Genomic DNA, 26,812 nt, shown 5'->3' on the forward strand with positions numbered 1-26,812 from the left:
CTCGAGCTGAGACCCAGAGGAGGGGGATCTGGCAGAAGAGGGTTTGGACAGAACGAACAGCAAAGGGAAGGTCTGAGGTGGAAGCAAGCTCAGGGGATCTGAGAAAAGTAAGAAAACAATGTGACTGGAGGGAAATGAACGAGGGGAGAGCTGCGAACTGGGAGGCTGATTCTGCCTCGAAGCCACATTAGGAAGGTGACCTTTTGTTCTGAATGCAGTTCTCAGCAATTAGAGGTTTTTAAAATAAGAAAACAACAGGATCCAATTTGTGTGTATAAAATAAAATATTCTGGCTGGTGTCTGGAGAGTGGGTTATAAGTGAAGGAATGGATGTGAGGAACCAGTTAGAGTTCAGGTGACCTTGGACAAGTCATTTGATCTCTCTGACCCTCTGTTCTCTCATCTGTAAAATGGGGGTAAGAAAGTCTGCCTCTGAGATTTCAGAGAAATAAGTGATATAATGACTTCAATGCATCCAACACAAAACAGGTTCTCATTCAATATAATTCCCTGTTTTCCCTCCATTTCAGGGAAGGAATTCCCCAAGACTTTCCACATGCATTTCATTTTTCTTTTGTAACATTAACATGGATGGTCTTTGCTACTGAAACTCTGAGACATAATTAATTAATTACATGAGCTGTCTAGAGATGCCCCCTGTCAATTGTAATGAAATGCCATACAGTTTTTCATTCATACAGAAGGGAATCATGGTATGGCAGCATATTTAGAGTTTTCCTTTGCTGGAAGTTTACATCCTTTGAAGATGTGGTCTGCTGTCCTGAAGACAGCAGGCCAAAATTACAAAATAAATCATATATCAAGAATAAAACTGCTGCTGTCCATCTTGGACAGCTATGGGTGCCCAGTGGGGTGGATGCTCACAAAAACCCCATTGTTCTCTGGCAAAAGCCCTTGCTTTCACCATAGGCAGATCCACCAGCTAAGCTGCATCCGAGCTTCAGAGCAGCTGCCGTATTGTAACAACTGCTCTGTCTAAAGATACGCACTATCTTATTTCTAGACAAATGCAAGCACATTTCAGATGGTGGGTTTTTAAAGATCGATTTAAATGTATTTCATGGGAATTACAATGAAATATGCCATAATGTATTTCATTACAGCCTTTTATTTTCCCTTTTTTCCCCCCAATGCGGATGGTTAAAGTACAATTTTCAAAAAGGCAAAATTATGACTCCCATGCAAATATAAAATGAACTCATGTCAAAGATTTTAATCAATTTTGATGGATTAATAGGGAATCAATGAAATGTTAAAACTAAGTCAAAAGTCATTGAGGATACTTGTCCAACTTGAATGCATTATTTTTAAAAAGAGATCATTGAGGCGCTAGGTAGGTATAGGCAATTTAATTAAGGAATATTAGAGTGTGATTGCAAGGCTAAATATGAAACTGATTCAAGTCCTACAAGGTAATAAACCATAACCTTTCAGATTATCGTTTTTTACTGAACAGCAATTATTTACCTATTTAACTGGAAAACAATCTACAAAGTAGCATGTAACTTTCATAAGTTTTTTTTTTTTTTAGACAAAGTCTCACTCTGTCACCCAGGCTATAGTGCAGTGGCGCAATCTCAGCTCACTGCCACCTCCACCTCCTGGGTTCAAGCCATCCTCCCACCTCAGCCTCCCCAGGAGCTGGGACTATAGGCATGCGCCACCATGCTGGACAATTTTTGTATTTTTTGGTAGAAACAGGGTTTCACTGCGTTGGCCAGGCTGGTCCAGAACTCCTGGCTTCAAGTCATCCGCATGCCTCCGCCTCCCAAAGTGCTGGGATTCCAGGCATGCTCCATCACGCCTGGCCTAAGTCTTGACCTTTAATCAATACTCTTTACAAGACTCCAAAACTCTATTCCTTTAAATACTTCATCACTGCTGGATTCTCTAAGCTCAGTACCCACATTCTTGTGAAACCCACTCCTAACACATTCAAGGGCTAATGATTCCATGTGCAGACTACTTATGCCTTGAGGTTTATCTTCTGGATATGCTGGTGGTCGTTCTTACTGAAGGTTATCCAAAAGCGTGGGCAGAGGGTCACAGAAAGCTTCTCTCTTACCCTACTCTAGACAGAAATAGGAGTGCTCATCTTGGTGTTTGTGACTTTTTACCTCTTAATGACTTGAAAATGGGGGCGTTACGTCACGCCTCCCTTTCATTCACTAACTCAACAAGTAGCCAAAGATCCCGTACCCTGTGCTGGACTGTGGGATGCAGTCCAGAGCAAGGAGGGTGTGGCCCTCGCTCTCCCAGCGCTTACGTTCTTGTGAGGAGACAGATCCTAGATGAGTTGAACCCTAATGTGATAAGTACTGATGTGCAAAGGTGTTGAGCAGAAGTGTGGGGAGAACTAGTTTGGTCTAGAGGGTGTCAGGGGCCCTTTTTCTAAGGAAGTGACATTTCAGATGAGTCTGGAAGGATGTGGGGAATTTCACTGGGTGGAAAGGTGCTAAATGCTTTGGGGTAGAGAGAATAGCATGTGTGATGGACTCAAGTCCTCAGAAAGGGTGGCGTCCCAGGGGCCAATGAGGAAGTGATACCTATGAGGCTAGAAGCGTGGAAAGGGGCAGAATCACACAGGGCCTTGAAGGTTTGGGCAGTTTGGGCTTCAACCAAAAGGCAGTAGGGAGCCACTGAAGGGTCATAGAGAGGGGAGTGGCATGATCAAAATTCATGTCCCTTGAAAACTCGAGGAGGACAACATGCCATATGTCATAAACATTCCATAAATGTTTGCTGAATTTGTGAAGGAACAATTGGCTGACCCAGGAAGACACCCTGTGGGGTGCCTGACACCAGGAAGTGCGGTCAGAGTCTGTCAGCTGCAGCTCAGCTCTCTGCTTCTCAGTGTAATCTCATACACTCACTGGACTCAGACAAGTGATAGCTTCATATCTTCCCTCTCACTTGAGGATTTGCGCTTCACCATGGAGTAGAGAGGAAATCTCTGCAGGCAGGAATGCCTCTCACACTACACGTGGCCCTAACTCCTTTTGGGACCTTTTCTCTTTTTTAAAAAATGAGTAAAAAGTGGGGAACAGCAGGGAGGTGACACATTCCCCGAGTTGCCTGCAGGTTATCCCCACAGTGACATGAGGGCTGCAGCTGATTCTATAGTTTTGAGTAGTCTGGGTGCTGCTAAGAATGTGCTAGAAAACATTTCAAGTTTCCTTGACAAAGATTTTTAAACAAACACATCACCCAACACAGAAGTAATGCACAGGGTAGATGAGGGTACAAGGAACCGTGCAGTCTCATTCACAGTGGGCGGAGGTGTGAATTGGTTGTAACTCTGCTGGAGGGCAACGTGACAGCATCCAGAGCCCTAATGGTTTCCACCTGCCAACTTCCCACTGAAGAACTTATCCATGGAAATAAATAAGGGGAGTTTCCAATATTAGCTGTAAAGATGATCATTTCAGCATTGTTTGCAATAGTTAACACCAGCAATTAGCTAGAATGTCCAAAACCAAGAAGCAAAATTATGTTTTATCCATACAATGGAAAACCGTGTCACTGTTTTAAAGAATACTGAAGAAAAATGTTTATCGACATGGAAAGATGTTCACAATTTATTTTTAAGTGGGAAAAAAAGGCAGATTATAAAAGTGTATATCATATTACGCCATTAGGTTTTAAAAATATAACAATGACTCTAGATGTGTATGTGAACAAATATGCAAAAGAAAAGATCTAGAAAGATCAAAAACCAAAGGATTAACAGCGCTTACCTGTGGTGGCGGCATTGCAGGTACTTTTGTTTTCTTCTGTTTGGTTATTATTATTTTTACTTTTTCTTTAGTGAACTTTTATTTTGTAGGTTTTATTTACAACTTGTTCATGATCTCCTAGGATCTCAGCTGTGTTAGGTTTTGCGGGGCGTGTTCAGCGTCTCTTTGGCTGCTTGAAGGATCTGATTCTGCCTGTGCTTTTTAGATAGACTTGTAGTAGTGTTTCCCCAAATCCACACAGACCTGCTTGTCTGGGTAAGATAGTATTTATCAGCATTGGTCTTCCAATTCCGTTTTTGTAACAGAAAAGAAATATTATGCAAGAAGGACAATAATTTTCAACAAACATAATGGGAGAGTTAGTCACTTTTGCTTTAAGAACCGTATCAACAAGGGTTAATGGGTGTAACAGATGTAATTAAATTTATTTAGAAAATTAAAAAAAAAAAAAACTGGAAGGATAAATACCAAAAATGATGTGAATTGGTATCTCTGAGTGGTGGGATTATGGGTAATTTTTATTTCTTCTTTCATTTCTCCATTTTTCTGAAAATGAACATATATTGATATAAAAAGGAGGTGAAAGTGATAACTTTAAAACCTAAGGAAACAAGTTGCTTTCATGTAATTACAGTGGAAAGTTCAATTAAGGAGGGGATTTGGCCATCACTGCCATGGTAACAAGGTGATTCTTTTTAGAACTGTGTGACTTACTGAAACAGCATGGGTGGGAGAATTAGGAGACTGGGTTTGATCCTGGCTGTGTGACTACAGACGGGTTACTAATCCCCTGAGTCTCTTGTCATTCACTAGGTTTTTTTTTCTTTTTTCTTTCTTTCTTTCTTTCTTTTTTTTTTTTTTTGAGATGGAATCTCACTCTGTTGCCTAGGCTGGAGTGCAGTGGCGTGATCTCAGCTCACTGCAACCTCCGCCTCCAGAGTTCAAGTGATTTTCTTGCTTCAGTCTCTTAAGTAGCTGGGACTACTGGCATGCACCACCATGCCCAGCTAATTTTTATATTTTTAGTAGAGATGGGGTTTCACCATTTTGGCAAGGCTGGTCTTGAACTCTTGACCTCAAGTGATCTGCCCTCCTCGGCCTCCCAAAGTGCTGGGATTACAGGCGTAAACCACTGCGCCCAGCCTCTTGCCATTCACTTATTAATGAACATTGATTGAGCATCTTCTATGTACCTGGGCCTGGGCCTGACACTGGGGAAACACAAGCCAAGTGAGATGTGGGCCCAGCAGTCACAGAACTGCCAATCCAGTTCAGAAGGAAAACAGCAAAAACCAGACAAAAAGCAACCTAATAGTAATAACAGTCACAGCTGCCTGTACCAAACTCTTACTAAATGCCAGGCACCTATACTTGACAGAAAGAGAGATACCCATATGTATACACAATGTATAATAGATTGAAATATATATAACAGATATATGTATGGCGTACATATATATATCAACCCATCATATATAGTATGTGTATATATATATCCACCCATTTAATTCTCACAGGAACCCCATGAGGTAGGTAGTACTATTATTACCATTTTACAGATGAGGAAACTGAAGCTCAAATAGGGTAGCTAATTTGCTCAAAGGTACACAGGTAGGAATTTCTACCCAACCATGTGCTCACTGAACTACATAAGTACAAGGGTCATGGTTTCCACAAATTAAAACAGGGCCATCCAGTTGGAAACCAGCCTGGGCAATAGCAAAACCCCTTCTCTACAAAAAATGCAGAATTCAGCCCGGTGTGGCGGCATGCATGTGTAGTCCCAGCTACTTGGGAGGCTGGAGTGGAAGGATTGCCTGAGCTTGGGAGGTTGAGACTGCAGTGAGCCAAGATTTCACCACTGCACTCCCGCCTGGGCAGCAGAGTGAGACCCTGTCTCAAAAACAAAAACAAAACAGAACCATAAAACCATATTAGGACCACACAAACTTGTCTCAGCGTACAGGTAAGTCTGCCCTGAGGATGTGACATTTCACTTAGACCCCAGGATGTGAAGGAACAAATCAGGCAAAGAGCAGGGGCAAGAGCCTCTGGGGTGGAAGAAATGAAATGAAAGGGCTTTATGAATTTGCATTAAGCTTTCTAAGTGAGTGAGATTGGTGTAGCGGTCACTGGCCATGGTGCTAACAGCAAATTCTCTTCTTCCCCCTCTACTCCCAGGCACTCCTGGCCAGGGCACTTTATGACAACTGCCCTGACTGCTCCGATGAGCTGGCTTTCAGCAGAGGGGACATCCTGACCATTCTGGAGCAACAGGTGCCAGAAAGCGAGGGCTGGTGGAAGTGTTTGCTTCATGGGAGGCAAGGCCTGGCCCCTGCCAACCGCCTCCAAATCCTCACGGAGGTCGCTGCGGACAGGCTACGCCCCCCATTCCTGAGAGACCTGGAAGAAGCTCCTGCCAGCTCAGAGGAGACCTATCAGGTGCCCACTCTACCCCACCCTCCCACTCCAGGCCCTGTTTATGAGCAGATGAGGAGTTGGGTGGAGGGGCCCCAGCTCCCCGCTGCCCAAGTCTACGAATTCCCTGACCCTCCTGCCAGCGCCAGAATCATCTGTGAAAAGACTCTCAGCTTTCCAAAACAGGTATGCACATTTCCAACTACTAGACATAGGTTGAGGGTTGTGGAAATACCCAGGGTCCTAACTACCCCTTGAGTCTTGGGTGTCCTTCAGATCAAATGCGCAAAATGGGAGCCCAGATTGCTGGAGCCACCATGCCTGGCCTAAAGCATCCATTTTTAAAAAACAGAGGAGAAAGAACATTCATTAAATGTGGAATGGGCCAGGATCGGTGGTTCATTCCTGTAATCCCAGCACTTTGGGAGGCCAAGGCAGGAGGATCGCTTGAGCCCAGGAGTTTGAGACTAGCTCAGGCAACATAGTTAGAACTCATCTCTGATAATAATAATAATAAGTAAATAATTAGGCAGGCGTGGTGGCAGGCACCTGTAGCCCCATCTACTCAGGAGGCTGTGGCAAGAGGAACCTCTGAGCCCGGGAGATTGAAGCTGCAGAAAGCTATTACTATGGCGTCCCCCTGCGCTCCAGCCTGGGTTACCGACCAGGACCCTGTCTTTAGAAATAATAAAACAAATGCAGAATGAAAACTTTTTTTTAATAAGGAAAAGAATTAAAGGAAAGAAGGAGAAAAATAATTCACTGTTTTCCCCAAAGCCCTGGCCTTCATGAGATGCAGAGCAGATGTGCACAGGCCCGAGTCACTGCAGGCACTTCCAGCCATCAGATGCTTTGCTTTCAGCTCCATGACCCATCCCACCCAGCCACAGCTCCGGCAGAGATCTTGGCAAGGTCTGTGTGCAGGGAAAGGCCACTCTCCCTGAAGCATGTGCTGCTGTGGGGGCCCCAGGAATGGGCCCCTCGGCATTCAGGCCTTCTCCATACCAGCTTCCAAAGTTGTCTTCAAACAGGAAAGTGTTGATTCCTCAGAAGATTTTGAATACTTTGCATTTTCGAACTCCCTGGGCTACAAGACATAGAACCAGACAGTTGTTAAAAAGAACAGCTGCCATGCACAGACGCTCACTACAAACACCGGGAGGAAACTGGTGGAACGTTCTGAAGTAGTCAACGAGGTGGACTCTAACTCTCTTTTCTAGAACAACTGGCCCCGGTCTAGGCCTGTTGTGCTCAACTGCTGTCTGAGCAGCTGACTCAGAGCAGGGCTTTGGTGAGGTTTCTTCTAAGAACAAGTGACATTAGCTGAAGTTAGTTTGAATTTCTTCCAAAGCCATGAAAAGAAAAAACAAAAAAAATCAATAGCAATTCCTTCCTCTCCGTGAATGAAAAACAGAGGCAATGTTCTCTGTTAACCAGAGGACACTTGAAGAGCAGTAACAATCAGTTAAGGATTTTCCGATCCACAGAAAAGGCTGGCATCTCCCCCCTGCTCATGCCACTCAGTACAGTGCCAGGCTCCTACATGGTGCTCAGTAAATATCAGTTGCATGAACAAAATTGACCATACACAACATGGTTTCAGAAACGTGGGGTCCACTGTCAACTGCTAGATTGACATCCGTGTGAAAGGAAAGATGAGTTTACTATTGAAATTTAACTTTGAAAACTGATCAGGGCATTAGCAATGAGATCTGTCCTTGATGTTAAGCGCATCAACAATTTGAGCCCTTGCTTGTGCGGGCTGCGGCTAACAACAGAAACCACAAGGAAATTCAGGGGGGTCCCTTTAACCACGGACCAGGGTTCTTGAGGTGGCTACAGTAAAACACCGGGGGGAGTTTCCTGCCCTGTTTCCCTTCCTTAAGCTCCCTCCATGTCTGCCCTACTTATAAGTTACACATTTGCTCCCTTCCTTCCCTATTTATTTACTTCTTTTTTTTTGACCTGGAGTCTTGCTCTGTCACCCAGGCTGGAGTGTAGTGGCACTGCAACCTCTGCCTCCTGGGTTCAAGAGATTCTGACGCCTCAGCCTCCTAAGTAGCTGGGATTACAGGCTCCTGCCACCAGGCCCGGCTAATTTTTTTTTTTTTTTTTTTTGTATTTTTAGTAGAGACAGGGTTTTGTCATGTTGCCCAGGCTGGTCTCAAACTCCTGACCTCAGGTGATCCACCCACCTCGGCCTCCCAAAGTGCTGGGATTACAGGCATGAGCCACCAAACTAGTGGCTCAGAGTTGACTGGTCTACCAACAGCCGCTTCCATTTGAAATGTAGTTTCTGGGCAGTTTTAGCCTCAGGGCTAATGGCTAGATGACAGGGGCAGGGAGGAGATGACTGCCTTTTCTGTAGATCAGAAAATTCTTAACTGATTGTTAACTGCTCTTCAAGTTCTTCTAGCTGTCCCAGAAGCCAAGTGAGATGGCATTCCTGGCTTGTAAGCCACAGACCACATCTCTTCCTAAGAGACACCAAGCACAAAGCAGGCAAGAAATTAAAAAATATTTTGTTTTTTGAGACGGAGTTTTGCTCTTGTTGCCCAGGCTAGAATTCAGTGGTGTGATCTCGGCTTACTGCAACCTCCGCTTCCCGGCTTCAAGGGGTCCTCCTGCCTCAGCCTCCTGAGTAGCTGGGACTGCGGACACACGCAACATTTAGAACTGTTTGCCCATGGCAACTTCACAGGCTTGGAACACAGCTTTGCCATTCATTTCATGGACTGTTTTTTAAATCTGTGTTGACAGTCTATACACTAAGAGTGGCCCGAAATCAACATTCGTCAACGTGGAAATATGTCATTTTTCTTAAGCTGTCCTAAGAGAGGCGTCTGTGTCAGAATCAGACATCTCTATAGCTGGATGAGATCGCTGCATATCTTTAGATTAGAACAAGTCTTCATTTTACAGATCAGGACATCAATTCCCAGGGAGGTGAAATTGCTCATGCAGAGTCACACAGCTGATGAAGCATGACTTCCATCACCCCCAAAACAGAGCCCTTATTCCTTGATCTTCTTTCACCTGACTCTGTGGCTGACACCATTCTTTCCAATGAACACTTTATTGAAATCTTACCTACAGATGCTAAGTAACAGCTCAGTAACTTATATCCAGACCAAGAAGCAACAAAGCTAGCAGACCAGAAGCCCCCAGTGCCTTCTCTCTGTCACTTCCCCAGCAGGGTAACCACTATCTGGAGCTTTGTTTTAGTTTTTATTGCAACTTCCTTAATATAATGTGCTGGCCTAATTTAAAAAAACCACCCACATAAAGAACATATTTGATTTCAGTTTATATTCAGAAGGCCTTCTTTGGTATTTCAAGAGCAAAGGGCCAGATTTCCTGGTGAAATTGCTCTTGGACCCACTAGTTCCTAAACTGGAGTTTCCTTCTGTCTCCCTAAACCTTTCGAAACCGTGTTTCTCAAACATGTTCCTTAACTGATCACCACACTGAACCTACGTTTTCCAAGAAGCACTGGGCATTTTTGAGCTGGCTTCCTTCCATTTGAAATGTCATACCCAGGAAAGTCCCTTTGCCCTGTGGAGGTGCTCTTATAGGCATAGCGGACCCCATAGTCAGCCATCAGAATAAAACAGGCCTGAAGTCATAGGGGAGGAATGGGCCTTGGGACAGCATTTGGAAAGGGTCTGCGGTAGGAGGAAGCTTGGTGTGTTCAAATAAGTGAGAGCTGGGAGGGAGGAGATACAGACATGACAGCCGATGGTCAGAGACACTCACTCAAGGTCCCTGGGCATGGCTGGTACGGAGCCTGTCTGGGCCGGTGAGAAGCTTGGATTTCTGGCCCAACACAGGTGGCTCGTGCCTGTAATCTTTGCACGTTGGGAGGCCGAGGCAGACGGATCCCTTGAGGTCAGGAGTTCAAAACCATCCTGGCCAACATGGTGAAATTCCGTCTAATAAAAATACAAAAAAGAAGTAGGATGTGGTGGCAGTCACCTGTAATCCCAGCTACTCAGGAGGCTGAGGCAGGAGAATCACTTGAACCTGGGAGGCAGAGGTTGCAGTGAGCCAAGATGGCGCCATTACACTCCAACCTGGGTGGCAAAGCAAGACTCTGCCTCCAAAAAAAAAAACAAAAACAAAACTTGGATTTCATTTCATTCAAAATGTAATGGGAAACCACCGATGGGCTTGTCCACCTAGACCAATCAGCCTGAGACCACCAAGAACAAAATCAATTTATTAAATGTAGAGAGGAAGATCTCAGAGCAGAGGAACCACGGGGCAGCTCACAAACAGGAAAAGGCAGCGTAATGAGATGGGGAAAGGTGGGGTTTAGGCAAAATCTAAGCCAAGGTGTGCCTTGATAGGCTCCGTACAAAACAGGGCAGCATGCAGGCTGGACGTGGCCGCCCTCTCCTTGGGAACCATGAAGCGCAGATAGAGGGGAGTGCTGGGCCCAGAAACCCCTGTCCGAAGGATCACATGAGGACCTGGGGATCGAGGCTGCTTCTCTGTCAATGACTCAGATCCCCCATGCAGGAGTGGGATGTTTCATTCTTACTGATAGCACTTTGGAGAGCTGTGTTTCGAGAACCTAGGATTTTAGGGAACCAAGTTTATCGGGGAGTAAGAAAGCAGTCATCACTGCTGTTTTGACATGTGACAGCTGCAGCGTGTCCTTGGAAGAAATGTTCATTCTGTTTGTGTTGCAGCTGTTTTATCTGCGTCCTTGAGTCTAGCCAGATGAATGGCGGAACAGATTTTTACACTGTGTGCTAATGTTTACTATCCAAGCTTTGCACATCCGTTCACCAAAAAACAACAGATAAACCTAGCACATACCACATGCCATTCCCAGTGCTTCGTCCTGGGGACACTGTGATGGATGGAGGGACCCTGACCCAGTCCTCAGAAACTGCCCCTCCACCTGCATTTCCCTCCCCCAGCTCCCCACTCCGCATATTGAAACCCTAACCAGCCCTTGAGCCTACTTGGAAAGCCCCCTACTCAGCGACAGCTCCTTGGGACCCTGGTAGGAAATACGTTCTCCCTGTCCGAGACTCCACAGCATCACCCTGTTCTCTCTTCCGGGTCCTATGTTGCTTCCCAGCCTGTGTCCTTGGCTGTGCTCAGATCTCATTTCCCTCTTAGACATTAAGCCCCTGGCAGACAGCATCCTCTACTCTAGAAGAAATCGCCCATTCCTCGGCCCCTCCTAGAGATGTTCTAGTTCAGGAGTTCTGAATGGGAGCTTGGCAGCTGTATTCTTTTTCTTTTTCTTTTTTTTTTTTTTTTGAGACAGAGTCTCACTTTGTCACCAGGCTAGAGTGCAGTGGCGGGATCTCAGCTCACTACAACCTCCGCCTCCCGGGTTCAAGCAATTCTCCTGCCTCAGCCTCCTGAGTAGCTGGGACTACAGGCACACGCCACCACATCCAGCTAATTTTTTTGTAATTTTAGTAGAGATGGGGTTTCACCATGTTGGCCAGGATGGTCTTGATCTCTCGACCTTGTGATCCACCCGCCTCATCCTCCCAAAGTGCTGGGATTACAGGTGTGAGCCACCGCGCCTAGCCAGCCGCTGTATGCTTTTAAAGTTTTCTAGGTGACTCGGACCTGGCTGGGTTCAGAAGCTGCTCTGTGGCACCCAGTGTGGTACCCACTGCTGAGCCGACATCATTGAGCTCTAAAGGATTAAGTTGAATCTGAAGTTCCTATGGACAGACCCAGGCTCCATGGCTGAGACCACGTTTCCCAAAATGGCTTGAGCAATAACTGGCCAAGTGTGCTCAATCAAATATAAATCAGATTCTCAATCTCACCCTTTGTAGGATAAAATGCAAACTCCTTAACTGACTGCTCCCTGTTAAACTTTCCCACTCCCTCTCTCCCTCCCCTCCCCCTCACTCCTCTCCATCACTTTCACATGGCCAGGTCCTCTTCTGCCTCCCACAGCAAAAGCTGCCAGCTGCAGTTCATCTGCTCACCTCGTGTGTCCCTGTCTCAGCCCAGGTGGCCAGTCCTGAGACAGCTCCCAGGCCTCAGTTTCCTTCCACACCCTGTTAGTCCCCCCACCTTGCATCCTTACCATCCCTCTGCCTGTCACGTGCACATCTGCAGCCTCAGCCTAGCTAGATGAATGTAGATGAATAACCCAGTATCAGAGTCACAGCCTCCTGGTCCCTAGAGAACATTAGAATCACCTGGCAAGCTTGTTAACAGTGCCGGTTCCCAGGTCTCCCTCAATACCCAGAGACTCCATCCAACCGGCGTGGGCCCAGGAATCTGCATGTTAACCTGCCTCAGGTGAACTTCCCAGGTGAGGCAGATGTAGGACACCTGGGCCCCCCATGAGGCAGGCTGCCTCCACCGGGAGCCTCCCACCTGCACCCTGCTGTTCTCAGTCTTGAGAGTGAAAAGCCTGCATCAGGGGTGCTGGGTGATGCCCTCAGCGTGCCCACCCAGCTGTCTCTGCTTTTGGAGAGATGACTTTGAACCCGATTGTGATCATCAGAGTGACATTTCCTTTCCCTCTGCTCTCCTCCTTTCTCTCCAAGGCCATCCTCACGCTTCCCAGACCTGCCCGGGCCTCGCTGCCGACTCTGCCTTCCCAGGTGTATGATGTGCCTACCCAGCACCGGGGCCCCGGGGCCCTGAAGGTGAGCCTTGTTCAGGGGCCCCGCACCACGCAGACCTCTGCACCCAGAGTCTGGGGTTCTTGGCATCATGCCCACAATTCATTTCAGCATTGCCATGGGAGGCCAGGGGCTCAGTCCTCTCAGCCTCCGGAATACACATCGCCACTCAGAGGCCAACTTTACAAACTCCTTTTTACCCTTGGAGCCCAGGTCTGCTCTGGAAAACATTATGACTACTTGAGTTCTGAATATTTTGAGATTTTTACTTTTCATTTAGAATAGATTTTTTTTTTCTTTTTCTCTTTGAGATGGAGTCTTGCTATGTTGACCAGGCTAGTCTCAAACCCCTAGCCTCAAACCATCCTCCCATCTCAGCCTCCCAAAGTGCTGGGATTACAGGCGTAAGCCATCGCACCCAGCCATGATTTATAATAGCTATTTAATATATGTGTGTGAGTACATACACATATACACACACTTTTTTTTTTTTTTTGCGACATTGTCTTGCTCTGTCGCCAGGCTGGAGTGCAGTGGCGCAATCTCGGCTTACTGCAACCTCCACCTCCTGGGTTCAAGCGATTCTTCTGCCTCAGCCTCCCGAGTAGCTGAGACCACAGGCGTGTGCCACCATGCCCAGCTAATTTTTGTATTTTTTTAGTAGAGACAGGGTTTCACCATGTTGGCCAGGATGATCTCGATCTTTTGACCTCGTGATCCGCCCACCTTGGCCTCCCAAAGTGCTGAGATTACAGGCATGAGCCACCTCGCCTGGCCTACACACACATTGTTTTTAAAATAATATTTTGAAGGACGTGCACCACAGCCTCAACATGGATTATCACTGATTATCTCAACATTGATTATCTCTGGGGGAAGAAATTTTAGTTGTTTCTTTTTAACTTGCTTGTATGTAAGTGGAATATCAAATTTGCAAGACATGCTTCATGTGATCAAAAAATAGCTTTACTTCTTTCTTAGCCCAGAAGAAACTGCTCTGCGGTGGCGTTCTCCCTGCCCAGATCAGTAGCTCCTAACTTCCATTGTATGCGAAAGCATCTGAGAGCGTTAGCCGTCCTGGTGCCTGTGCCCCAAGCCCAGAGACTATTGAATCAGGTCTAGGTGGGGCCCACACAGCAGGATGTTTAAAAGCTCTTGGGTGATTCTACTGTGCAAGCCAGGCTTGAGAACCACAGTTCCAGCCTAAATAAAATTCCAAGCAGGTTCTGTGACTTCTTGGTCACTCACAGGTAACAAGTCACTTTAGGCCGGGTGCGGCAGCTCCTGTAATCCCAGCATTTTGGGAGGCCAAGGCAAGAGGATCACCTGAGGTCAGGAGTTCGAGACCAGCCTGGCCAACATGGTGAAACTCCGTCTCTACTAAAAATACAAAAACTAGCTGGGCATCGTGGTGCACGCCTGTAGTTCCAGCTACTAGGGAGGCTGAGGCAGGAGAATCACTTGAACCCAGGAAGCGGAGGTTGCAATGAGCCAAGATCGCACAACTGTACTCCAGCCTAGGTGACGGAACACGACTCTGTCTGAAAAAAAATAAAAATTAAAAATTGTTTTAAAAAGTCACTTTAGCCTCTCCAGGCTCAGTTGAGGAATTTACTTGTCCAGGCAATAATCAAACTTTCTAGTTCATTTAAAGCCAAAGCTCCTGCTGCCCAGCTTGGCCTGCTTGCTCCAGGAATTGTCTGGGCTCTCTGCTGGTTTACCATCTCAGCTTTCTATTCCCTCTCACTCACTGGGTGGTCTCAGACTCCTGCAGGGCCACAAGAGGCAGGCAGGGAGATGGGTGTGTGGGAGAAAGGCCCTGGTTCTGTTGGTGGGGTGCTGAAGCAGTAGCCAGTGGGGCAAGTGGATTCTTTCCCTTCCAGGCATTCCTGTAAGTGCCATGTCCTCTGACCCCACCTCCTACCCCTCACCTTCTTGCTGAGCATCTTTATCTGGAAGTCCCTCCAGGTGGACAGATGCATCTCCTCTGGCTGGTGGCTCCTCCCTTAGCTCTGGGGCAGGCAGGTCATCTCCAGCCACACCCTCCTGAGAGTCCCTGAGCCATTCCTTTCTGGCTCTTGCTTAGCTCGTGTGATCCATGCCTGGTCCATGACAAACACACAAACCCCCTTTGCCACGATAGACTCCAGGAGCACAGGCACTTGCCATGGGCACAAAAGTTATCAATGAAAACACACTTGTACGACTCACTTCACTCACCTTGCTCTAATCCCAGCCCCACTAGATCCTGTCTTTATGTAAAAGTCTGATCTGTTGTTCACCATGATTTTTTTGCATCATGATTTTCTTAAATATTGCATTTAAAATAGTATTTACCTTGGTGACCGAGTTTTTTGATGCCCTCTTAATGCTGTGCCCAAGGCAACTGCTTTGCTCTCCTCCCCGGGTCCTGGCCTGAGAACTGGCCATCACAGAATGGTGCCACTTTGCATTTTGTCCTCAGCCTCTCTCTTGTCACCTTTCCCAAGCAAGAGTCAGCCCCCATCCACTGTAATCCCAAGCTCAGGGGACATAAGTCAAGTCATTGAATGATCCCATGGGAGCACTTGATGGTTTGCTTTTGGGGAGCGAAAGGCAACCCCCGCTGCACCCCACCCCATTTCCCAGCTGAGGAGAACCCTCAGGAGACTCACAGCCCAACTCTCTCTAAAGAAGCCCCTTCCGACATCCAGCTGTTTCTCTCTTTCTTTGCAAAACCTGTTTTGGTGATCTCTTGCTTTGCTAATTTGTCACCTGTTTTTGTATCCTAATATATATGTTTTTAAATTACTGCACACATTTCATATATAATAACATATATATATATATATATCTCAAGCCACTGAGGGAGTTTGAGCAGGGTAGTGACAATCAGAGTTTTTTTTTTTTTTTGAGATGGAGTCTTGCTCTTTCGCCAGACTGGAGTGCATTGGCACAATCTCGGCTCACTGCAACCTCCATCTCCTGGATTAAAGCAATTCCTCTGCCTCAGCATCCTGAGTAGCTGGGATACAGGCATGTGCCACCGCACCATGCTAATTTTTTGTATTTTTTTTAGTAGAGACAGGGTTTCACCATGGCCAGGATGGTCTCAATCTCCTGACCTCATGATCCACCCACCTCGGCCTCCCAAAATGCTAGGATTACAGGCGTGAGCCACTGTACCTGGCCTGACAATCAGATTTTTAAGAAGCACAGTGCCAGCTGGGTGTGGTGGCTCATGCCTGTAATCCCAGCACTTTGGGAGGCCGAGGTGGGTGGATCACAAGGTCAGGAGTTCAAGACCAGCCTGGCCAAGATGTTAAAACCCCGTCTCTACTAAAAATACAAAAATTACTCGGTGGCACGCACCTGTAATCCCAGCTACTCAGGACAGGCTGAGGCAAGAGAATCGCTTGAACCTGGGAGGCAGAGGTTCCAGTGAGCCGAGATCGCGCCATTGCACTCCAGCCTGGGTGACAGAGTGAGACCCCGTCTCAAAAAAAAAAAAAAAACAGCACAGTGCCTGGCACTTAGGTCCTTGGTAAGACACACATTTGTCAAATGAGTCGCTCACACCCTGTTTTTATTGCTCTCATGATGTGTAGTGTCATCTGGCACATCACAAGAGCAATAAAATGTCTGGTCATTAGTAGGCACGCATTAAATATTTGCAGAATAATTATGACTGATAAACACAGGAAAATTTCTACTGAGAAAAACAAGGAAGAAAACAGACATATTAGGTCTCAGTCTCATTTATCCTCTGACTTAATTTTGAGATGAACTCGGCTGGGTGCGGTGGTGTGGTGGCTCACGCCAATAGTCCCAGCACTTTGGGAGGCCAAGGGGGGCAGATCACTTGAGGTCAGAAGTTCGAGACCAACCTGACCAACATAGTGAAATCCCATTTCTACTAAAAATACAAAAAATTAGCTGGGTGTGGCAGTGCGTGCCTGTAATCCCAGCTACTCGGGAGACTGAGGCAGGAGAATCACTTGAACCTGGGAGGTGGAGGTTGCAGTGAGCCGAGATTGCACCACTGCACTCCAGCCTGGGTGACAGAGCAAGACTCTGTGTCAAACAAAAGGGAGGGTGACGAACTCAAAGAAGACAAACTACCCTTTTTAACATAGGCAACTGCAGTTAACGCTCTGTTGTCCACACCCGCACCTTTGGTTGAGAAGTCTCTTTTTAAAGTGTAAAGTCCATTGTTTAATGTATACCCTATTATGGGAAAAACCTGGGACTGTAACATCCCCCATACTGCCCTAAACAAGGAAGGTGGGGGACTTCTCACCTAGATTTCCACCGTTAGTACCATGACCAAGAGCACCAAAATGTCTTCAGGAATTTGCGTCTTCCTTTGGAAAAAACACTCGTATCGGGAGGGTTTGTGATGTGTAGCCATTAGGAAAGAAACATCCAAGTTGTCTGCATTTGTGGTCTTTCCCAGGAGCCAGAGAAGCAGCAGTTATACGACATACCAGCCAGCCCCAAGAAGGCAGGACTCCATCCCCCAGCCAGCCAAGCAAGTGTAAGTGCAAAGAGGTGCTAAAGTGTGGCGTTACGAGCAACAGAAATCCTCTCAGAAATGTTATTAGCTTGGGGCCAGGTACGGTGGCTCAAGCCTGTAATCCCAGCACTTTGGGAGGCTGAGGCAAGTGGATCACCTGAGGTCAGGAGTTCGAGACCAGCCTGGCCAACACGGTGAAACCCCATCTCTATACAATACAAATATTGGCCAGGTGTGGTGGTGGGCAACTGTAATCTCAGCACTTTGAGAGGCTGAGGTGGGCAGATCACTTGAGGTCAGGAGTTCAAGATCAGCCTGGCCAACATGGTGAAACTCTGTCTCTACTAAAATACAAAAATTTAAAAAATATATTATTAGCTTAGTCAAAAATTAGAATGCAAATTCCTCATAACAGAGACCTATTGCATTTGAGGTAAAACCTCTCATTGCACTTGTGTTTAAGAATAGGACTAATGATGTGGTTTGAGATAAGTCATTTAATAACTGTTTTTATGGGTTGGGAGTATTAAGTGAGGTAATCCTGCAAAGGACCTAGGACAGAGGTCCTTTTGCCTGGCACAGAGCAAAAGTTATATAATCACTTCTTATTATGCCAGACCTCAGGGACACGCTGTGATACAGTACATGTTTATCTGTACTGGGGGAATGACTTTATTTGAAATCTGTGTAATCCGTGTTTATAATATGATTCTACCATGTGTCCCACAGACACACTTACACCCAAGGTCATTAAGGAATATCTTACAAGAAGGCTGGCATTTCAGCCATGTCGGGGGATGCATAGGAGTTTGGTGGATGGAAAAGAAAGCGTTGCAAGGGCATTTAGAGCAGAGGAACCAGTATGGGCAAAATGAAATACAGGGGCATGAGTCAGCGTTCTGAGTTCAGGGCAAAGTAAGCTGCTTGGGTGGCCGGACTCGTAAGCAGGTTGTGGCAGACGAGGTGGGTCGGCGTGGTAGAAGTGGAAAGAAACGAGGCTCAAAAGAATTGTGAAGGACCTTGAGTGGTAACAGAAATGAGGAGCCACTGAAGGAACTTGAGTAGGGGAGTGATGATGAGATTTAAACGAGGCATTCACACCCTCTTTTGAAAGCTACTAACCTGGGCCACTGTGTGTGGTTCTTCCACAGGGGCAGGGTGTTCCCCTGATATCAGCGACTACCTTAAGAAGAGGTGGCTACAGCACATTACCAAATCCTCAGAAATCGGGATGGATTTATGACACCCCAGGAAAGACCAGCATCAGAAACACGTCTCTTATCAGCTTTGCGGAAGATTCAGTGCCCCACACTGTCCCCAGTTCCAGCTCTACTTTCCACAATCCTCCAAGTGGCAGAGCCAGGTCCCTCACTCCACAACTGAACAACAGGGTGCCTATGCAGAAAAAACTCAGTGTTCCAGAAATTCCTTCTTACAGCTTTCTCACACCCAGAGACACGTTTCCTTTGGATACAGATGTCAGCTACAAGGTTCCTTCAAGCTTTCTGATGCCCCGAGTGGAACAGCAGAACACCAAGCCCAACATTTATGACATCCCTAAAGCAATGTCCAGTGTGTCTCAGGCTGGGAAGGAACTGACGAAAATCAATGAGGTGTCAGAGAATTCCACGGGCCATAATTCCTCATGGTTCTCCAGGCGGACGACTTCCCTATCTCCTGAACCCGACAGATTATCAGTTTCTAGTTCTGACAGCAGAGCTAGCGTCGTTTCTTCGTGCTCCACCACATCCACTGATGACTCCTCCAGCTCTTCCATGGAGGAGTCAGCAAAGGAGCTCTTCTTGGACCTGGATGTGGCCAAGGAGACAGCGATGGCTCTGCAGCACAAGGTGGTCAGCTCCGTTGCTGGCCTGATGCTGTTTGTCAGTAGGAAGTGGAGATTCCGAGACTATCTGGAGGCCAACATTGATGCAATCCACAGGGCCACTGATCACATAGAAGAATCTGTAAGAGAATTTCTGCATTTTGCCCAAGGAGTCCATGGGACTGCCTGTAACCTCACTGACAGTCACCTTCAGAACAGAATTCGGGACCAGATGCAGACAATCTCCAACTCCTACCACATCCTGCTTGAAACAAAGGAAAGCTTGGACAATCGCCACTGGCCTCTGGAAGTTCTTGTGACTGACAATGTCCAGAACAGCCCAGATGACCTTGAGAGGTTTGTCATGGTGGCACGGATGCTTCCAGAAGACATCAAGAGGTTTGCCTCCATTGTCATTGCCAATGGAAGGCTCCTTTTTAAGCAGAACTGTGAAAAGGATGAGACTGTTCAATTGACCCCAAATGCAGAATTTAAGTGTAAAAAATGCATCCAACCTCCCCAAAGAGAAACTGAATCATACCAAAACAGTACCCCTTCCACTAAGCAAAGGGAAGATGAACACTCTTCTGAAATATTAAAGAAAAATAGAGCAAATATCTGTGGACAGGTGAGTTCAGAGTTCCAAGTGATCGAAAAAGAGACTTCAATTATTACCTGGATTAGTTGCCACTAAGATGTTGAGACTCTTTTGAGAATGCATAGGCTTTGGGGAGACGTTCATTCCATTTTCTAGAAAATAAAATTTATGAAAGTAAAATTCTTGATGAAATCTTATTAACAAGTCAGACAAAGATAGGTCAGTGTAGGCAGATAGGTCAGTTTATTTGGATTTCTTCTGAAAACTTTTGGGGTTCAAGTTTACCATGATATTAGAATTAAAAAGAATATTTAAAGTTTCGTAAAAATCTGTTCCTTGAGTAGATTTTTAAAACCTCATCACCAAGTCTCCTTGCATTTTTGAAAGTTATAAATTGAGTCATTGTCAGTGTGTTTCTTAGCAAAGGAAGAGGAAGTAGAAACATTCTTTCAAATTGCTTATGGTCTGATCAGCCTCCAGACTTTAGCTCCTCTTAGAAATACTTTTCTGAAACTGGGTGTGGTGTCTCATGCCTGTAATTCCAACACTTTGGGAGGCCAACCAACGCAGGAGGATCCCTTGAGGCAGGTGAGACCAATCTGGGCAACATAGTGAGATCCCAACTGTACAAAAAAGTTTTTTAAATGTCCATGTGTGGTGGCTTACGCACTTGGGAGGCTGAGTCGGGGGATCCCTTGAGACCACAAATTTGTGGTTACGGTGAGCTGTGATGGTGCCACTGCACTCCAGCCTGGGTGACAGAGGGAGAGCTTGTCTCTAGAAAAAGAAAAGAAAGAGGTGGGGCGCGGTGGCTCACACCTGTAAACCCAGCACTTTGGGATGTTGAGGCAAGAAGATCACTTGAGGTCAGTTCGAGACCAGCCTGGCCAACATGGTGAAACCCCATCTCAACTAAAAATATAAATATTAGCTGGGTGTGGTGGTGCACACCTGTAATCCCAGCTACTTGGGAGGCTGAGGCAGGAGATTGCTTGAATCTAGGAGGAGGAGGTTGCAGTGAGTCAAGATTGCACCACTGCACTCTAGCCTGGACAACAGAGCAAGACTTTGTCTCAAGGAAAAAAAAAAAAAAAAAGACTTTTCTGGATGAGTTCAGACATTATAGAATGAGATGCCTTAGTTCAGGGATTACGAGCCTTAAGAGTCCCGCCAGTCACTTGGGGGATGCATCAAGGAGATAATTTCCTGCTTTCATTCCCAACCTTTGTGTTCTGCTGAAATGCCTGGTGGTGTAGGAGCTTTAACACGTTTTAGAAATCTGGATGTTTAAAATTTACATGCACATATATATAACTTGAAACAAAGCTGTGTGGGTCATTATATCAGGCCATGTTGATAGGCAAAATTCAGACTTCGGGCTGCCAAAGTCTCCTTTGGTTGAGAAAAGGAATCAGTAGGCAGAACCATCAACAGAAAATATGAGAAAGAATGCTCAAGTTTCTTAAACAGTTACACAGTAGTGTAAAAAACCACTCACTTTGGTAATTTGAAGGGATTTTCTTTTTCAGACATTGCCAAACTTAGAAGAGAAAGAGAAACCTATCTTGGAACAAAGGTTAGATGAAAACAAAGACTTAGGAATCACGGTAAGCTATAGCACTCACTCTAAAACTTCTGGTTCATGCGCTTTATTGCTAGATATGTCTCATCATGCTATGGATAGCTCAGCATGACAGCCATGGTCCACATGGGCGAAAGTTCGTTTTTGTGATTCTTTGTCCTTTATTTTAGCAAGAGAATCCTGGAGACCACTGAGTCTGATGAATGAACCCTAGGGAATGGAAAGTGAAGCATTAGCCATTAGCGAAATGACTCTAGGTGCTCTGCAAGGCTGCTGTGGGTGGCACTGACAGGGCTGAACAGGACTGACTCATGTCCTCTTTGACATTCTGTTTCAATGTTACTGATTACAACAGCAAATCTTCATCTGAGGCTTGTATATCCCCAACACCTCTTTGACACTTGATGTTCTTCCTTTTTTTCTTCAAAAAAAAATCAAAGATGTTATCATTGTGCTTATTTTTACTGGTTTCCTTCTATTTGTGGTAAATGACAGTAGTTTTCCATTTACCATTTTTAAGAGTTTCCTTTAAATTAATGTAAGTTAAAAAAAAAAAAGGGTCCATTTAAAGCAAAGGAATGAAGCCAGTGGAGGTTAAGAGGAAGGTGGAAAGAGTAGAACTTGTAAAGGTTGTAAGGATTGTCTCTGAATAACTGAAGCTTGGGAATCTTACCTAGGTTATAGGGCAGATGCCGTAGAGGGTGGAAGGAAAGCAAAGAGATGGCCAATGATTAGGATGAGGGCCTGTACCTTCTCGGAGGCAAACTAGGGCAAGAACCCAGGCCCCTTGACGCTCAGCTCTCCAAACACTAGTCTTTGGGCCTGCCATATTGCTAACAATCATGCTATTTTGTTCTACATTAAATATGCCTTAGACTAGTGGTTCTCAAACTTGAGTGTCTCACAATCACCTATGACATCTGTTAAAACTCACATGACTGGCTGGGCGCAGTGGCTCGTGCCTGTAATCCCAGCACTTTGGAGGCTGAGGCGGGTGGATCACCTGAAGTTACAAGTTTGAGACCAGCCTGGCCAACATGGTGAAACCCTGTCTCTACTAAAAATACGAAAAATTCGCTGGGCGTGGTGGCAGGAGCCTGTAATCCCAGCTGTTCAGAAGGCTGAGACAGGAGAATTGCTTGAATCTGGGAAGCGGAGGTTGCAGTGAGCCAAGATCACACTGTTGCACTCCAGCCTGGGTAACAAGAGCAAGACATGATCTCAAGAAAACAAACAAACTTGCATGGCTGGGCCTCACTCTCAGAGTTTTTGATCTAGTAGGTCTGGGGTGGAGCATAATAATGTGCATTTCTAGCAAGTTTGCAGGTGATATTGATGCTTCCGGTCAAAGGACCACACTTAGAAAACCCCCGCTTTAGAGTGACACCACTTCTCAGTGGCAGCCCGGGGCACCATTGACCATTGGGTGAACAGTTCTCCATTGCGTGGGATGAACTGTTCATCATCCCAGAACTTGCCCACTCACTACCTACAAAAGTCCCTAGTCAATGTGATAACCAAAACTATCTCCACACATTTCCAGCACCCCAAGTTAAGAATCGTAGCACATTTTTAACCTACCTACAGTTAATATATTTTCACTTAAAATGCTCATGATCTGATGTCTACCTCTACCTCATTACTTCTCGTTATTTCTAAGCTCTTCTTTTTTTTTTTTTTTTTTTTTTGAGATGGAGTCTCACTGTCATCCAGATGCGAGTGCAGTGGTGTGATCTCGGCTAATTGAAACCTCTGCCTCACAGGTTCAAGTGATTCTCCTGCCTCAGCCTCCCAAGCAGCTGAGACTACAGACGCATGCCACCACACCTGGCTAATTTTTGTATTTTTAGTAGAGACAGGGTTTCACCATGTTGGCAAGGTGTATCTCGAACTCCTGACCTCAAGTGACCCTCCCACCTTGGCCTCCGAAAGTGCTGGGATTATAGCCGTGAGTCACTGCGCCCCCTGCCTTTTTGTTTTTTCTTTGAGGCAGGGTTTTGCTGTGCTTCCCAGGCTGGAGTGCAATGGCAAGATTATGGTTCATTGCAGCTTCCACCTCCCAGGCTCAATCGATCCTCCCACCTCAGGCTCCTGAGTAGCTGGGACTACAGGCTCATACCACCATACCTGGCTAATTTTTGTTTCGTTTTTGGTAGAGACAGAGCTTCACATGTTGCCAAAGCTAGTCATGAACTCCTAGGGTTAAGCGATCATCCTGCCTCGGCCTCCCAAAGTGCTGGGATTACAGGTGTGGGTCACTGCACCCGACCTGCTTCATTCTTATACTCCCTGCTTCCAAAGAGTCCATCTGAACTGACATTTCAATCTTTCCTTCACTTTCAATTACAAAGACAATCATTGTTTTCATTTTCCAAATATGCAGTTCTAATAATGAACGTGCTTCTTCAAAGTATACCTTCCTCCTCCTTGTCTAATTCCCCTCCAGCCCCTGGAAACATACTCCCCTTCTGAAAAAAATCAGTTCTATATCCTATCTGTCTGAATGCTTCCAGGGTGTGGATTTTGGGATAATAGGTAAATGTGAGCGTGTGAAATTTAATGGAGAGAAAGTGAGTTTCAAACTTAGAGCTCCATATCTCTAATTTACTAATGGAATGGCCCGAGGCAGCCTTTTCTCTACTCTAAGCTTCACCTTTCAATTGCTACCTGGAGTTGTGGCCACTAAGTTAGGTACTGAAATCTTTCAAGAGTATATGTATATAGGATTTGGGGCGATGTTGGTTCTATTTTCCAGAGAATAAAATTCATGAATGTAAAATTTTGATGAAACCTTATTAGAAAATATAAATATTTTAATATTAAGGCAAGAAGGTCAGGGTATTTGATTTCTTCTGGAAATTTTGAGGATTCTGGTATACCTCTATATTGAAACCAGAGAGGATTTTTAAATGTTTTTAAATCTGTTCTTTGAGAAAATTTTAAATCTCACCAACAAGTTTTCCTGCATTGTTAAAGTTATAAATTTAGCTGGGCACAGTGGCTCACACTGGTAATCCCAGCACTTTAGGAGGCTGAGGTGGGTGGATCATTTGAGGTCAGGAGTTCTAAACCAGCCTGGCCAATGTGGCGAAACCCCATCTCCAGTTAAAATACAAAAATTTGCCAGGTGTGGTCGTGGGTACCTGTAATCCCAGCTACTCAGGAGGCTGATGCAGGAGAATCGCTTGAACCCAGAAGGCAGAAGTTGCAGTAAGCTGAGATTGCACTACTGCACTCCAGCCTGGGAGACAGAGCAAGACTGTCTCAAAAAGAACAGTTATAAATATAGTCATTGCCAATGTGTTTCTTAAAATAGGTTTGTTATGGCTGGTTTATTGAGGTGATTGAATGAAATCATATATGAATGTATTATAATATAAGATTATATGTTTTATATGTTACAGTGCTCTGAAAACATCAACATTAATTTGATAGATAACTGCTGCAGTATTGGGCTTCCCAAACAAAACCATGCTTTTTTTTAAAAAAAAAAGTCTTGCAAATCCAGCCAAAGCAGGAAAGGGCAGACAGCCACAGCCCATTGATTAAATCTCTTATCTATTTTCTTCCCTCCCTTCTTTAGAATCCTGGCCCTCTTATACCCCAGCCTTCGAGTCAACAGACTCCTGAGAAGAAACCCCACCTGTCTGAACACTGCCGGCTCTACTTTGGGGCGCTCTTCAAAGCCATCAGCGCATTTCTCAGCAGCCTCGGCAGCAGCCAGCCCCCGGATATCCTGATCACTCAGAGCAAGCTGGTCATCATGGTGGGACAGAAGCTGGTGGACACGCTGTGCAAGGAAACTCAGGAGAGAGACGTGCGCAATGAGATCCTCTACAGCAGCAGTCACCTCTGCAGCCTGCTCAAGGATGTAGCGCTGGCCACTAAGAATGCCGTGCTCCAGTACCCCAGCCCTGCAGCGCTGGGGCACCTCCAGGCAGAGGCCGAGAAGCTGGAACAACACACACGGCAGTTCAGAGGGACATTGGGATGAGGACATTCTACCTCCCTTCCTCCTCTGTAGCTTCACACCCACAACTGTGCAACTCTGTTCTATGGGAAAAGTCAGCCGGGGCATACACTGATGAGCTGAAACAGATCTGGTGCCCAAAGCTGGTAGGAGCAAGTGGCTAAGCAACCCCAAGGCATTGATTGACCCCACGGGGGTCAGGAAAGAGAGTCAGGTATGAGGTAAAGACCTTGTGAGGTTTAGCACATGCGGAGTAGGCAGTATTAGCTTGAAGTGACATGGTGGAAATAATATTTTATATTGATTAAATGTGTGCATGATTTTGTTTGTTTTGAGATGGAGTCTTGATCTGTAACACAGGCTGGAGTGCAGTGGCCCGATCTCAGCTCACTGCAACCTCCACCTTCTGGGTTGAAGCAATTCTCCTGTCTCAGCCTCCTAATAGCTGGGACTACAGGCGTGCGACCCCACACCCAGCTAATTTTTGTATTTTTTTAAAATGAAAAGTCTCACATATTTGTTATTGAACCCAGCCAACCAATATGTTCATACCGGACTCAGAAAAAATATATTCCCAATAAAACCTGTCCAACTCTCCAGGTAGTGGTGATATTTTCAGCTTGATATGGTAACATGATTGTGACCCTCAGCCAGCATAAACCTGTGTGCCATCTCATGTGCAATTCCTATAGGCCCAGCTTGGTTCTTCTCCAGTGTCTTCTTTTGGAGTTGTACCTCATTTTATGACCAGTTTTCATCTGAATCCACTGGGGAGTAGGGCGATTTTACTTTTGTTTCTTGGTCAGGAATCATTTAATCCTGAAAGTCTTGGTAAAAAGACATGGTGAGAAGTGGAGTCAAGCACACACCACGATGGCAGAGAAAGGAAGAGCTAATTTTTGTATTTTTAATAGAGATGGGTTTCACCATGTTAGCCAGGCTGGTCTGGAACTCCTGACCTCAGGTGATCCACCCACCTCAGCCTCCCAAAGTGCTGGGATTACAGGCGTCAGCCACCGTGCCCGACATGTGTGTGTTTTAAATTCACTCATTTAACACTTATTTATTGGATGCCCACTACATGCCAAGTTCCAGGTGCTAGAGACGTAGCAGTGTATCAGAGGGCTTGCCCTCTTGGAATGGAACTTACAATCTAGTGGGAGTCAGACAGTAAAGTGCTGAAGAACACAGACATAGTACAGCAGGTACCAGGAAAAAAGTAAGTAGGGAAGCACAAGAGAACTTATTTTCAAATGGTTAATTTTTGTTGCATCCATTAGAAAATATAGTAAGTTTTTTTGTTGTTGTTTTGAATTGAATTAATTCTGTGAGATCGGTACAAATTATGTATGTGTCTTGTACCCGTAAATATATATTTTTGCTATGTTACTTTGACCTAGTTAAAGATACATATATTTACAACATAACGTGATCTGTTGGGTTCTCTATTAATTTATTTCATATAGTACAGATTCTGTGTTGATAAATTCTACTGCTCAATTTGAAAAGTTTTATATTTTGTCTCAAATCTGTTACAATTTATATTGGT

General features: G+C 45.5%; 1 protein-coding gene across 2 annotated transcripts in view; it reads left to right on the plus strand.

Moving 5' to 3' along the window:
* Positions 1-25,860, plus strand: part of CASS4 (Cas scaffold protein family member 4) — a 44,137-nt gene extending 18,277 nt beyond the window's left edge. For both annotated transcript variants that reach the window (XM_012467501.2, XM_012467502.2), the window contains exons 2-7: positions 5,940-6,362; positions 12,716-12,817; positions 17,229-17,309; positions 18,440-19,741; positions 21,241-21,318; positions 24,877-25,860. In XM_012467501.2, coding sequence (XP_012322924.2) covers positions 5,940-6,362; positions 12,716-12,817; positions 17,229-17,309; positions 18,440-19,741; positions 21,241-21,318; positions 24,877-25,287 — 2,397 coding nt within the window. In that variant the 3' untranslated portion in view covers positions 25,288-25,860. The remainder of the gene's footprint in view (positions 1-5,939; positions 6,363-12,715; positions 12,818-17,228; positions 17,310-18,439; positions 19,742-21,240; positions 21,319-24,876) is intronic.
* The last annotated feature ends 952 nt before the right edge of the window (positions 25,861-26,812 follow it).

Source organism: Aotus nancymaae, unplaced genomic scaffold, assembly GCF_030222135.1.
Source record: "Aotus nancymaae isolate 86718 unplaced genomic scaffold, 86718_ANA_hifiasm-v0.15.2.pri h1tg000029l, whole genome shotgun sequence".
Taxonomy (NCBI): Eukaryota; Metazoa; Chordata; class Mammalia; order Primates; family Aotidae; genus Aotus; species Aotus nancymaae.